Source organism: Podarcis erhardii (assembly GCF_964252035.2).
Source record: "Podarcis erhardii genome assembly, chromosome: 3".
Taxonomy (NCBI): domain Eukaryota; kingdom Metazoa; phylum Chordata; class Lepidosauria; order Squamata; family Lacertidae; genus Podarcis; species Podarcis erhardii.
The window spans coordinates 49,282,223-49,295,497 of record NC_138507.1 but is presented as its reverse complement, the minus strand read 5'-3'; the positions used below and the strand labels follow the sequence as shown (position 1 = coordinate 49,295,497).

Sequence of the window (13,275 nt, the reverse complement as noted above, 5' to 3'; positions counted from 1 at the left end):
GTTAATATCCCCTAGATGTGCTCAACGAGAAACCAGCCAAATTCTGTATCAGTTCTGTATTGCAGTAGCTATCACCTTTATTTGTTCTGCTTTACACTTCCTTTAACAGCCTATGAAATGTGCATAACAACAAAATAAAAGTCCACACATTTTATTCTTTGAAGACCATTAATGGTTTAACATCTTCCCATATATATATATATTCTTTGCAAGTGTTTGCCTTAGATTTCCTTTACTTGCCCATATAGTTAGCACTAACCTTGGTGGTAACTAAAAATAAAAATAACTGCAAGTTATTTCACATGTTTGATTGCATTTTGTGCAGGGGTAATTGACTTATGAATTGGTGTGGAATTCAACTGAATCAAAAATTGACTGTCAGTTAGGCAACTGGATTTTTGAAAGGCTATGTGTAACATTTAAAACAATGGGAGGTTTCTCTATATTCCCCACCCCACCCCTGCTGAAAGCTTCCACATGAAACTACTCTAGGGATGGCTTTATGACTGAAACTGAAACCATTCATAGGATAACGTTAAAAACCTGAGGTACTACTTCTTGGCTAAAGTTGTTGCTGTGTGAGTGACAACTTTACAAATTGGCTTCTGAATTGTCTAGACACCTTGAACTTAATCATGGGTTCATAAAAAAAGAAGCAAGAAAGAATATGAGTTAACTGCTTTGGAAAACAGTGTATTGTGATGCTGTGAGCTGCTGCATCCACTTCCAACTTACTTTGTTCCTTGATTCAGAAACTGACCTTGGGGCAAATGTAGGTAAACAAGGAGAAAAGGAGGCCTAGTTAAGGGTGCAGTCAGAGCATCTTTTCTCACCAGGGACTGGGGCAAGGATTACAAAACCTAGAGTTCCCCCCAAGACACTGACATGACAAGCATCGTTTTCATCCAGGAGAAGACCCTCTGAGACAAAGATTCTCTACTAGGATCCTGGGAATCCATGTCATCAGCGTTTGTCCCTGCCACAAGGTACATTTCTGAGCTTTGAGGAATGGGGAGGTGGCAGGAGCAGAAGTGACCTACAGATAACATACAAGAACAAGATGATACATTACATCAGTGTCCTCTGTCAGCCACAAACGAGCCTTCTCTTCCCAGTGCTAATGGGTGCATTGCTGGTGGTAGTGCTTTAGTTGTGCATCTCTGCAGGTATCATGGGTAATGCCACGTGTTCCACAGCCTCGTTGGGATCATACATGAATTGGCAGGCTCAGACAGAGGAGGAGGATGAAGGAGAAGGGGTGTGCATTGTGGGAACTGGGGTTGACTCCAGTTATTATGGAAGGGGGAGTAAGAGAACCAGCTCTCCTCCCTTGCCTCTTCCATAGAGTGTAGAGCCTCACTGGGGTTTGGGAAGGACCTTGACCAGCTTCTGGGAAGGATGAGTAGGAGACAGCAGGGGAGGGCACAGCCTTGTCACTGATGGCCAGGGACCACCTTTGTAGATTGGTACAGACCCACATGACCAAATAAAAATGCAAAGTGAGTGTGTCTCACTAATAAGTTTACCGTGCCTCGCCTTTAAAACTTTGACTGGAAGGGCATGGAAATTGTTGGGACATTTCCATTGCTTCTGTCCATTTCTGAACTTCTTGCTTGGTTCCTGAATTCTTGACCTCTAATGCTAATCCTGCTGCTGAGCCTTTACTGTTACTTGGCTAAAGAAAGAGCTTTCTCTTACTCATAAATAATAGCCTATGTTGTCATCCTTTAGGTAAGAGGCATGATAGGTAGCCAGATTACAAACGGCTAGGATATGTTAATTAGGTTGAAGGTCAGGGAGAAAGTGAGGGGCATTTTATTTTATGTGAAGATTTCTAAACTACTTCACAACAAAAGGTTGACAATGAAGTAAGATGAAATATAAAGTACAAAAGGTTAGAAACCCAAAACAAAAAAAAATTCCTTCCAGTAGCACCTTAAAGACCAACTAAGTCAGTTCTTGGTATGAGCTTTCGTGTGCATGCACACTTCTTCAGATACACATGGACACGAAAGATCATACCAAGAACTGACTTAGTTGGTCTTTAAGGTGCTACTGGAAGGAATTTTTTTTGTTTTGACTATGGCAGACCAACACGGCTACCTATCTGTTAGAAACCCAGTTAGCTCAAGAAAATAAAACTAGTGCATACAGTGCATACAATTATTCCATAAAATGGCCAGATCACACTTCAAGGAAAGTGTATCTTCCTTACCTAAAAATGTCTTTAATGGACACCTATGAAAATGTTAGTGTCTTCGTGAATGTAAGTTGCTAACTAATTCTAGAGGACTGGACCTGCAACACTAAAAGCCCATAAGAGAACATCTGTTTGATATAATATACATAGTAAAGGTAAAGGTAAAGGGACCCCTGACCATTAGGTCCAGTTGTGACCGACTCTGGGGTTGTGGCACTCATCTCGCTTTATTGGCCGAGGGAGCCAGCGTACAGCTTCCGGGTCATGTGGCCAGCCTGACTAAGCCACTTCTGGCAAACCAGAGCAGTGCACGGAAACACCATTTACCTTCCTGCCGGAGTGGTACCTATTTATCTACTTGCACTTTGACATGCTTTCGAACTGCTAGGTTGGCAGGAGCAGGGACCGAGCAACGGGAGCTCACCCTGTCGCGGGGATTCGAACCGCCGACCTTCTGATCGGCAAGTCCTAGGCTCTGTGGTTTATCCCACAGCGCCACCCACGTCCTTTGTAATATACATATGGAACAGCAAATACCAACTACACTTTATGCTTTGTTTGCTTACATTTTTGCTTTGCACATTTTTCCAGAGCAACACAGAGATTTCTTGAATTAAGAGACTAGAGATACTTAATATGATTGGAACAGTGAGTTTCTTGGACTAAATCACAGTACACCAAGGCATTTTAGTGCTGTTGCATTGGCTTTTTTAGTTGTGGTTCAAGGACCCGACCCCCGCAATGTGGAATGAAAACACAAGGACACGTGATATAAGGTTAATGGGCAAGGAAAGGCCACAACTTTATTGATTACAGCAGTGAAAAGGTATTGGCTTAGGCATTGGATCTCTAAAACAAGTGGGTTTATTCACCAGTAGGAGGAGCCTGTTGATGCTAATCCAACTATAGGCTCTCCCCTGTTGTCACCGAGGGTCGTGCCATGGCCTCCCGCCAAGCAGGCACCGGACAGAATACACGACCGTCAGATTCCTTTAACGGAATACCAAAAAATTGAAGGCATAGGCAATGGCCACACCTAGCACTTTGACACACCACAACACATTATTCCAATGCCTAACCTACCCACCAATACCACAAGAGTTGTGACGATTGCTACGAGGTAGGCGAAAAAACCAAAAAGCCTAATGCCAAATGGAAAAACTCCTACCAGGCCCCCTGGGCAACCAGGGCGACCAACCTAAGGTCCATAGCAAGGCCAATGACCTAAGCCCTAACTCAAAGGGAGTGGAGGGTGGGTGACTCGCGACGAGACAACGGCGAAGAATGAGGCTGGGGAGAGGCTGGCGCTGCAGCAAAAGGCTGCTGAACACGCCCCTTCCGAGGCACCTGGTTGGATGCCTACCGGGGGGGCGTGGGCGCCAGCCAGGTGAGGTGGAGGCAGGGGGCTAACGCCCCCTGCTAGGGGCGGTGCTCGGGCTCCCACCCACAACCACTCCCCTCTCTTCCAGGGAGGAGAGTCTTTGCCATTTTTATTCTTGGCTTCTTTTCCTGTGATATATATCCTGGTACCAATTTTGATGAAGCCGGTGGTATATATGTATGAACAGGGATGCACAGCATATTGACATCCAGGGCCATCAGTTTCTATACAGAGCACCCATATGTATAGCTAATGGGTAGCTAATCAAGCAGAGATGCTTTGGATGTTTTGGACTGCAACTCCCACCAGCTCCGGCCAGCATGGTCAATGATAGAGAATGATGGGACTTGTAGTCCTGCCCAACAAATCTAGACAGTGCCATATTGGCTACCTCTGCTTGATCAACTGGATCAGGGACCATGTTTTTATGGCAAAGCTAGCCCTCAAGTGGCACATAAAACACTCATTAATCAGGATTAGAAGTTATTTACATAACATAATTACATGGCTCCAATTTTTTAAATAAAAAAAAAATGCGATGAAACTCTCTACTTCAAAAAAAAAGAGATTTAAAATACTTTATTAATGGTTTTATACCAAGCACTGTTAAGGGGGAAATATATTTGATTTTCTTAAGTGTGATATAATGTTATATAATTAGCTTCCAATCACAGACAAGGCCCTATTCATCTGGATTAGATAGCATTAGCATAATAGAATTGCTGCTTAAGAAAAAGAAAATGCCGCAAAACACTCAAGGGAGCCTAAATACACCACACAGATATTAATGTAAAATTATAATTAAATTGAAACGATCATAAATTTGCCATACTATCATCATAACATTTCATTAGCCAACATATATTCATTGTAGTGCATGGGCTCAACAAGTTTACACATCACCTGCTACAACAATGCCTTGTTTTTCCTGTAACTTTAAAATTATCTTAGAGATTGAATATAGGGCGAAAAGTTGTGTATTATCTCCTTCGGTATCATCATTCCTCTTACCCAGACAGATGCAGTATGACATACAGTGGGACCACAACCTATGCAAACTCCACCTATGTGATCACAGCTTTATATGAATTGCCCATAGATAGATAGAAAGATAGATAGATAGATAGATAGTGGGTAGGACACCCTGAAAAGTACATTAATTGAACCAATGGTTATCTCCTAGAAGTTACTTAAGGTTTTGTTTAAATTGAGGACCATTGCTTTCCTGTCTATTTCCTCCTGAGTTGTTCATTTATTTTCTTACATAAATAACTGTAAGAACTTGTTCCCACCAGAGGGGATGCGTCTTCATAACATTTTTAATACAATCAAGATTACCGCAGCATAGTCTCTAATTACGCTAATACTAGCTCTCAGAAGACCTAGTAAATTTACAAAGCAAGCAAGCAAAAAGGAACTATGGACCACGATTATAACAGCAGGAATGACAGTTACACAAATGAAACCTTACAAGGTTGGCTCCAGAATGCTGGACTCGAACACCGCTGTCATTTCAAACTTCCAAGAGTGTCTTGTTTGGCTTCTACTGACCATTATCACCTTGTGTCTATTTAAATATTGTCTGCATGGGAGATATAAAAATAGTCCACAGAGATCTTTGTGATACTTCAATTTGCAGCTACTCCCATAGCAATAGCTTGCCATTGGAAGACCACAGAAGAGGCTGGCTGTATGTATTTTGGGAAATGGCTCTGTTGCAATGTTTAACACAATAGGGTCACTGTGTAGCACAAGTACTTTGAGACTGTGTGGATGCCCTCCCCAGAATATGATAATTTGGAACAGACAGATGATACAACATCAACTCTCCCATGTTTAATTTTGTAAGGGTGTGATGCAAAATGGAAGCTAAAGTTATGGTTGCTTGAGGATACAAGTAATCACTTCAGCAAGTTTTAACTGTAACTCTTTACTGTGCTTGTACAAAAATAAGATTGTACAGTGGTACCTCGGGTTAAGTACTTAATTCGTTCCGGAGGTCCGTACTTAACCTGAAACTGTTCTTAACCTGAAGCACCACTTTAGCTAATGGGGCCTCCTGCTGCTGCCGCGCCGCCGGAGCACAATTTCTGTTCTCATCCTGAAGCAAAGTTCTTTGAAGCATTATTTCTGGGTTAGCGGAGTCTGTAACCTGAAGCGTATGTAACCCAAGGTACCACTGTACTCTACACAGAATTCTACTATTTGTTGTATTTTGGATAATTTTTTTAAAAAAACAGTTAAAAAACAGTTCCCTCTAGCTGGATACTAGAGGCAGGATATAGTTGTCTGGAAACTGATGTATGTCAACTACTTTCAGTCAGGTCTGACTATAGTTTGCTTTTAATTCAGTGGATCACTTGTTATTTTATGATCAAGCATGATAGAAACATAAATACATTTACGTCAAGAATTTTGAGAATGGTAGGGGATTGTATTGAAAAAGGAGATGCTTTCAGGGGATGTAAAATGGACTATAATGTGGAATTCAATTTCTCTATTTAATTATCCTATATTTTTAATAGAAGACATAGCAACAGAGTTCACACACCTGACTTTACTGCACAGACGAATGAGCCCAGCTAAAATGTCATTCAACTCTGGTTAGGACACATGACATTGATAGATGAAACTGAAAATTGCCAATTCAAGTTGACCCTTTCTTGATAAAATATGGCTGCTTTGAGCACAAGTGAGATAACTACCTAAATTAGTCATCATTAGAGTCCAGCAAACTCTGGGAAGCTTGACTTTCGGCTTTGGCACAAACCTGAACTATTTTTATTTGCTCTTCAAAAATAAAAGGGAGAGGGTGCTTAAGCAATACAAGTTATTAGCTCTTCTATAGATTTAGTCCACAAGAAATTTGAGATTTCTTTCTGAAAACTCCTTGGTGTAGTAATCCTATACAGAAATCAACCCCACTGAATTCAGTGAAATTTACTCCAGATAATTTAGGTAATTTACTCCAGGTAATTTACTCCAGGTAATGTATAGATACATTACCTTAGATACAAATTTTTAAAGCCTAAGATACAAATTTTTAAAACACATTTTCCCCTTCTCTTTTCTTTCAGTGGTGAGCATTGTATAAGGGACTGCTCACTTCATTTCTGTATAAGCCAATGAAGCTTCTGCAGTATTTTGAGAGCTCTTGATGAGGACCAATAAACATCATTGACTTAGCAGATGATGAATGACTCATAACAAAAGGAACTGGTTTCAGACTGTGCATGACAAATTTCTCTCTCTGGGAGACTCAAATCTAGTCTTGCTAGTTTTAATAGGATTTATCACTGTGCAGACATTACTTCCAGCCATTTTCTGTGCTCATAGGCTATTTACCATTATGGGTTGCTAATACTATTTAGAAAACTATTTGGCTACTACTATTGATCATTTATATGGTACATTTTCTATCTGCATTGCAGTGCTTTCCACTCCTCATTGTGTCTGCCCCTCCATAATAATAAGTGTGACGTAGGTTACTATCATTCCTACATTACAGGCAGTGAACAGAATGTGAGTGATGCTTAGCCTGTATGAATTGACTGTATAGACAAAGTTCATTATAATTACAAAAAGCAAAAAGAAATCCTACACAAAATACTAAAATTAGTGCTGAGTCAGAAATGTCCCTGGCCCCATTCTGAGGTCAAGAAAAAGAGAATTCTGGCTTCAGAGAAAGGGGAAAATTGCAATATTAGGGGTGACTGGGTTTGGGAGTTTCTGCTGCAAAGTGGTAAAGGCTTGTTTCTTCACCTTTTCCTTTTTATACATCTTTCAGGTAGTTTTCTCACTGTAACATGTAGTAGCAGCACTCTCACTTGCTGGATCATTTGCAGGGAAACCAAAATGCTTGTTTACAAAGCTCTTGTACTACCAACTTTACTGTATGCTTGTGAAATATGGACCACTTATAAACACCATCTCCAACTCCTCAAAAGATTCCATCAGTGCTGTCTCCGGAAAATTTTACACATCACTTGGGAAGACAGGCAAACTAATGTCAGGGTACTGGAAGAAGCAAAGATCACCAGTGTTGAAGCAATGATTCTTCAACATCAACTTTGTGGGACTCGTCATGCTGTTTGGATGCCTGATTATCATCTTCCAAAGCAACTACTCTATTCCCAACTCAAGAATGGAAAGCAATATACCGGTGGACAACAAGAAGTTTAAAGACCCTCTCAAGGCAAATCTTAAAAAAAATGTAACGTAAGAACTGATAACTGGGAAACACTAGCCTGTGAGCACTCCAACTGGAGAACAGACTTTAACAAAGGTTTTCATGGACTTTGAAGTAGCACAAACTCAGGGAGAAAATGAGAAATGCGCTAAGAGTAAGGCATGTTTGGCAAAGCCTCACCGTGATCAACTCCCACCTGGAAACCTATGTCCCCACTGTGGAAGGATGTGTGGATCCAGAATTGGCCTCCACAATCACTTATGGACTCACTGTTAGGCCCATTAATGGAAGACACAATCTTACTTGGCTACGAGTGATCACCACAGAAGAAAGAAGCAGCACTCTGATCAAAGAGCTGATAGTCCACACAACGACTCCTCTGAAAGGGCACTGAAAGGGCTTCCCCCCAAGAATCCTGAGAGCTGTAGTTTGTTAAGGATGCTGAGAGTTGTCAGGAGACCCCTATTCCCCTCAAAGAGCTACAATTTTCATAGTGGTTTAAAAATCATCACCACCATCATCATAATCCTCAGTCCCTCTTCACAGAAAACTGGGGGTCTCTGAACAAGTCTCAGAACCCTTAACTAACAGGAATCTTGAGAGAAAGCTATGTCTGTTTGAAGTATTATGATACTGCTTTAAATGTATAGTGCAGACAAGCTCAATTTTTACCTCCATGACAGAATGCAACATGGGCTGTAAAAACCATGCCTTCACATATGGTAATATTTCTTATCTCCTTGTTTTTGCTATGAAATCTATCAGTGCTTGTACCTTCTGACGGATCACAGATAAGGGATGGGTGGAGGAGGTAGGCATCTAGCTCTACCTCCTGACTTGTCAGGCTCTGCACCTTGACTTTTGACCTACCAGAATCCATTGGCAGGATGGGTGAGACATGCATAGTGCAATCCTGCTTTTTGAAAGCACCAGGTGCCATGGCTTTCAGTGCACAACGTTTCACACCATAGGCGAGCGAGTCCCAAAAGCTAGGAGGAAATCCAAAGTGCTTAAATAAAGCAGCTTGGAAAGTCCAAAAGGGCAACCTTCCATTTCATTCAGTATCAAAAATTTAAATAAATTGTGCCTATAGAAATCCTTTACACAATTTTTGTGACAGACTAAAAAGAAGAAGTTAACAGCTGTTATGGCTATAAAATCTTCCTTTATTATTGGTATACTAATCCCAGGAAGACAAATAAGGCTCAGCACATGCCAGGGATGCAGGCCTTCCAATCATAAATGAAAGATACATGGCATCAGTAAGGAAACCTATTGGCTGTGTCAATAATCTTTTATTTAGCAACACATGTTGGTAATGTAAACAGCATGGCACTAGATCCCTTTGGTAGGTTTAAATGCTTGGATGTGCAAAGCAAATAATAAAAGTAAATCTTGTCATGTTTGGTTTCATGGCCCTATAAATATGCAATCAGATGTCGGCACAACAGCTTGTAAGTTAACAATATCAAGTTCCCATTTCCAATAAAATGTGGGAAGCATAATGTGTGATTATTTGCTACTTACATTTCTCCAATCTGATTCTATCTGCTGGAGATCTGCTACAAATAAGAAGACAGGAAGAAATACAAAATCAGCCTTTAAAAACAAAACAAAACTTCAGTTTGTAACTAGGGCATGAAGGTGATAACTTTATCCTGAAGTTTCTTCCTTGCATCTGGAAGAGATGGAAGCTCTTCAGATGTTATTTTAACCAGGTCAAAGTAACATATGGAGGATGTGAGTGTCCACCCCTGTCTCCAAAGCTCACATCCTCACTTCCCCCACCCTGATCTTCCCAGCTTAAAGGGAAGGTCTTAAGTAGCTCTGAAGGGGAATTCCTTGTGCATTCAGGTGAACCTGCTTAGTAGCATCTAGGTGATCAGAAACCCTGATTGCATGTGGTTCTTGGTCACAGGGAAGGTTCTAGGTTCATTTAGGCAAAGAATAATCTTTCAGACCATTCAATTCAGGAATGAGAGGGCTGAAGCTTGCAGGGATGCGGAGGAATAGAGCAATAGTGCACATTGTACACCTCATCTCTTCTGTGAGTTTCTTTCTTTCAAATGAAATGTGGGTGGGATTATGATGTGGATTTGTAGCTGGTTGATGACTCTCCATCAGCAAGAGTAGGGTGCCACAGGTTTTTGTCCTAGGGCAGGTGTTGTTCAACATCTTTATAAATGATGTCAATGAAGGTCATCAAGTGTGCAGATGACATCAAAATGGGTAGGATAGCTAATACTTTATAAGATTTTTAAAAAGATTTAAGATTACCTTGATATTATGGGGAATTGACCAAAGCTAACAATATGATTTTCAGCAAAGATAAATGCAACAGTCTGCATTTAGGCAGGAAGATGGCTAATACTGCCATCTTGGCTGCTGACAGAGGCTCTATACCATTCACAAGTGCAAGATCATCAGGTATAGCAATTCCTATCACTTCTATCTATGCTGGCGAAATCTGATACAGGTAGGAAATGTGGATTTTCTTCCAGATGTTCAGATCTTAAAAGGTATGTGACCTGTGACAAAAATGTACAAGTCCCACAAACGATGACTGTTAAGGGTCAAGAAATTGCTTCAACCCAATGAACTTTGTTGATAATTTATAATTACATTGCCACATATCTCCTATGCAAAGACAAGTGATAGGAAAATAGGAAGTTCAGAGCTATCAAAAGTGGATGATCCATGAAAGTCTAAGTCACAATGAAAACAAAGATAAATTATCTGAAAGAACACAAAATAGTTAGCTGATTTGCGCCCAGGGAAACTGAATGACAAAATACTGCTCCCAAGGGTTTCAAAACCAATTAAATGTTTGTGCATGCCCTGGAGAATAAAATGATGAGTGGAAGAGAATAAAGAATGTGACTTAAAAAACCCCCAACAACTCTCAAAAGATGTGGTGTGGATTAGAAGACTGGAGGGATTTAAGTTTACTGCAGTACAAAGTTTTTCTTGCTTTGTGTAGACTTTGCTCCATTTTGATCATTTTGATCATTTTGTTCCTCTGTTTGTTTCCCATTCCTTTTGGTGTTAGCAATGATTACCCCATAGCTACAATGGTTCCCATCTTTCTCTCTCTCACTTGAAGAAGAGAATTAAAATTTCACCTCAAGCATTCATGGTTCCAGAGAATTACTTTCTGTGCAAGAAAACAACAAAGAAAAGACTTTTTTTTACTGAAGACAAGCTTTTATATTTACAGAAATTAAAGTTGCCTTTAGACAATTTGGCATGGAGAGATGGAAGAGGATATGCTAAGCTCATTACCAAAGAAGAAAGCTTCATTAAAATGAATTGTAGCAGCTCAGAAATACATATTTGTTTAACACAATATAGCTTTCAAAGAGTATTATGGAAATACTGCATTATAGAGGCACAGCCCTGCTCTATTCTCCATGCACTACCCCTACACATGAAGAAGACTCATTACTAGTGCCTTGCAGATGGCAAATATGGGTTCGTCACTAATCACTTTGGAAGGAGGGAGAAAGATCAAGTCTTCTGGAGCCTGGATAACAGAAGTGAAATATTGTTCTATGCGAGGATATGGAAACATCTGTCCTTCATCAAGGAAGAGAAGCTCTTCATGCATTAGAACATCCCTTTAAAAAGCACACTCATCTTGCCACGATATAAACCCATATATTTTTATCCCTGAGATTAATTTAAAATGTATTTATAGAGACATCATTTCTTAAAACTTACATTGCTGAAGATACTAAATGTAATTCTTTCCTGTTTAAAAATAATAACCTTATTTGACTCCATGGATGTAATTTCTTATTAAAGTCTGCTGAAAATTCACCATATGAAATTATGAGGAGTTTTCTTTTAAGGACATCTGTTCCATTCATCTTAGAAAGGAAAAATGACTCAGGAGATGAAAGGGGTATCTCTTCTTTCTTTCTTTTAGAAAGTACCATATTTTCAAATAGGACAGCTAGGCATACGCTAACTTTAAAATGGTTTGAGGCTCTCCATGGACATCTAGCTAGTTTCTGTGAGAACAGGATGCTGGACTAGATGGGCCATTAGTCTGATCCAGCAGAGGCTGTTCTTATGCTCTTATGTGCATTGTCTTCTCCTTACTCCTAGGTATACAGCATGAGGACAATGCAGCAGAAGAAATCCAAGGGTGCAGAATCCTATTAGCCTGACCAAACAATACATTCTTTGACCATCCAGTGACCAAGGACTGTACTGACAACTAAACAGCAGCTACCCTTTGGGAGGGATCAGCAATACAGAATAACCCTAGTTTCACTTGAATATCATGGCTAGATTTTCTTCAGCTCACTTAGTGTTGGTATTATGGCTAGAATTATTTACTTTTGCTTTATTTTTTTGTTCAACCATTTAGAGACCATTTTATCCTTTGTCTCTAAGCAGTGTACCAGTGTGATTAAAATGATACAATAAAAGTAAAAAATAAATTAGAACTAACCAGAAAAATCAGAAAACTTCCTTTATTTATTTCAACAGAAAATGCCATTTCTAAAATTAGTGATGTCACTATGGCTATTAGTGATGTCACTATTAGTGATGTCACTATGGCTGCATTCCACTGTCATCTGGGAAGATTTACTGGATCCATTCAGAGGCAGTGTTAGAAGAACATAAGCAACATTCTGAACTGTATGGGTCCTAGACTAGACAGTTCTCTATGAGATGAGAAACACACACACACACACACACACACACACAGAGAGAGAGAGAGAGAGAGAGAGAGAGAGAGAGAGAGAGAACTTGTGCAGTAAAACTAGGGCTTGTAGTTTCAGAGAAGAACAAATTTCCTCATGTGACATGAGCTGCATTCAGGCAGCACTTTATTCAGACTTCCTTACCTATTCAATTCCACATTTCATGTGGAATAAAAGCTACCTCTGGAAATTAAGTCAAATCTAGCAGAAGTTTTGCACTTATTTTTGTGTTGTTTCAAAAAAATAAAAATTTAAAAATCCATTTGCATCCCTGTTAACTTAGAAAATCATGGCAGCTTTGCATTATAATTTTCCAGCAATTTTCATGATCATGCCACAGCTGCTCATGTGATGAAATTTGGGGTGGTATCCTGGCAAACAGTTCTTTCCTGCTGTTTAAAATTAAGCATGACATGGCAGTACATTGATCAAAAAACCATAAATGCATAATACAGTGGTACTGCAGTGTAAAAGGAATATTCAGTATTATGCATGCATGTTCTCTCTTGTGCAGACATAAGTCATGTCTGCCAGAAGCCCTCTTCAGAAGGTTTTTCCAGGATTCTATGATGCACAGGGAGGTTCCATGAGTCTAAGATCTTTCCCACTTCAAACAATAACCCTTTAATTTGTGCCCCCTTTCCATGTTTAGTGTTTAGCACAACTTCAGATTAGCAAAGAGCTGCAAGGTGTCAGATTATCAGCCATTCAGTATTTCTGTTGGTCCCATATGTTCATTTCCAAAATGCTTAGCTAAAAAGAACCATCCTATCTCAGTGATTGCTTTGTT

At 39.9% G+C, this 13,275-nt stretch overlaps 1 protein-coding gene across 1 annotated transcript in view; it reads left to right on the top strand.

Annotated features, from left to right (window-relative positions):
- The window catches only part of LOC309339327 (uncharacterized protein), a 30,457-nt gene extending 18,312 nt beyond the window's left edge, over positions 1-12,145 (top strand). Inside the window, exons 5-6 of the mRNA XM_081857544.1 lie at positions 910-986; positions 11,881-12,145. Of these exons, the coding sequence (XP_081713670.1) occupies positions 910-986; positions 11,881-11,937 (134 nt within the window). The 3' untranslated portion in view covers positions 11,938-12,145. The remainder of the gene's footprint in view (positions 1-909; positions 987-11,880) is intronic.
- The last annotated feature ends 1,130 nt before the right edge of the window (positions 12,146-13,275 follow it).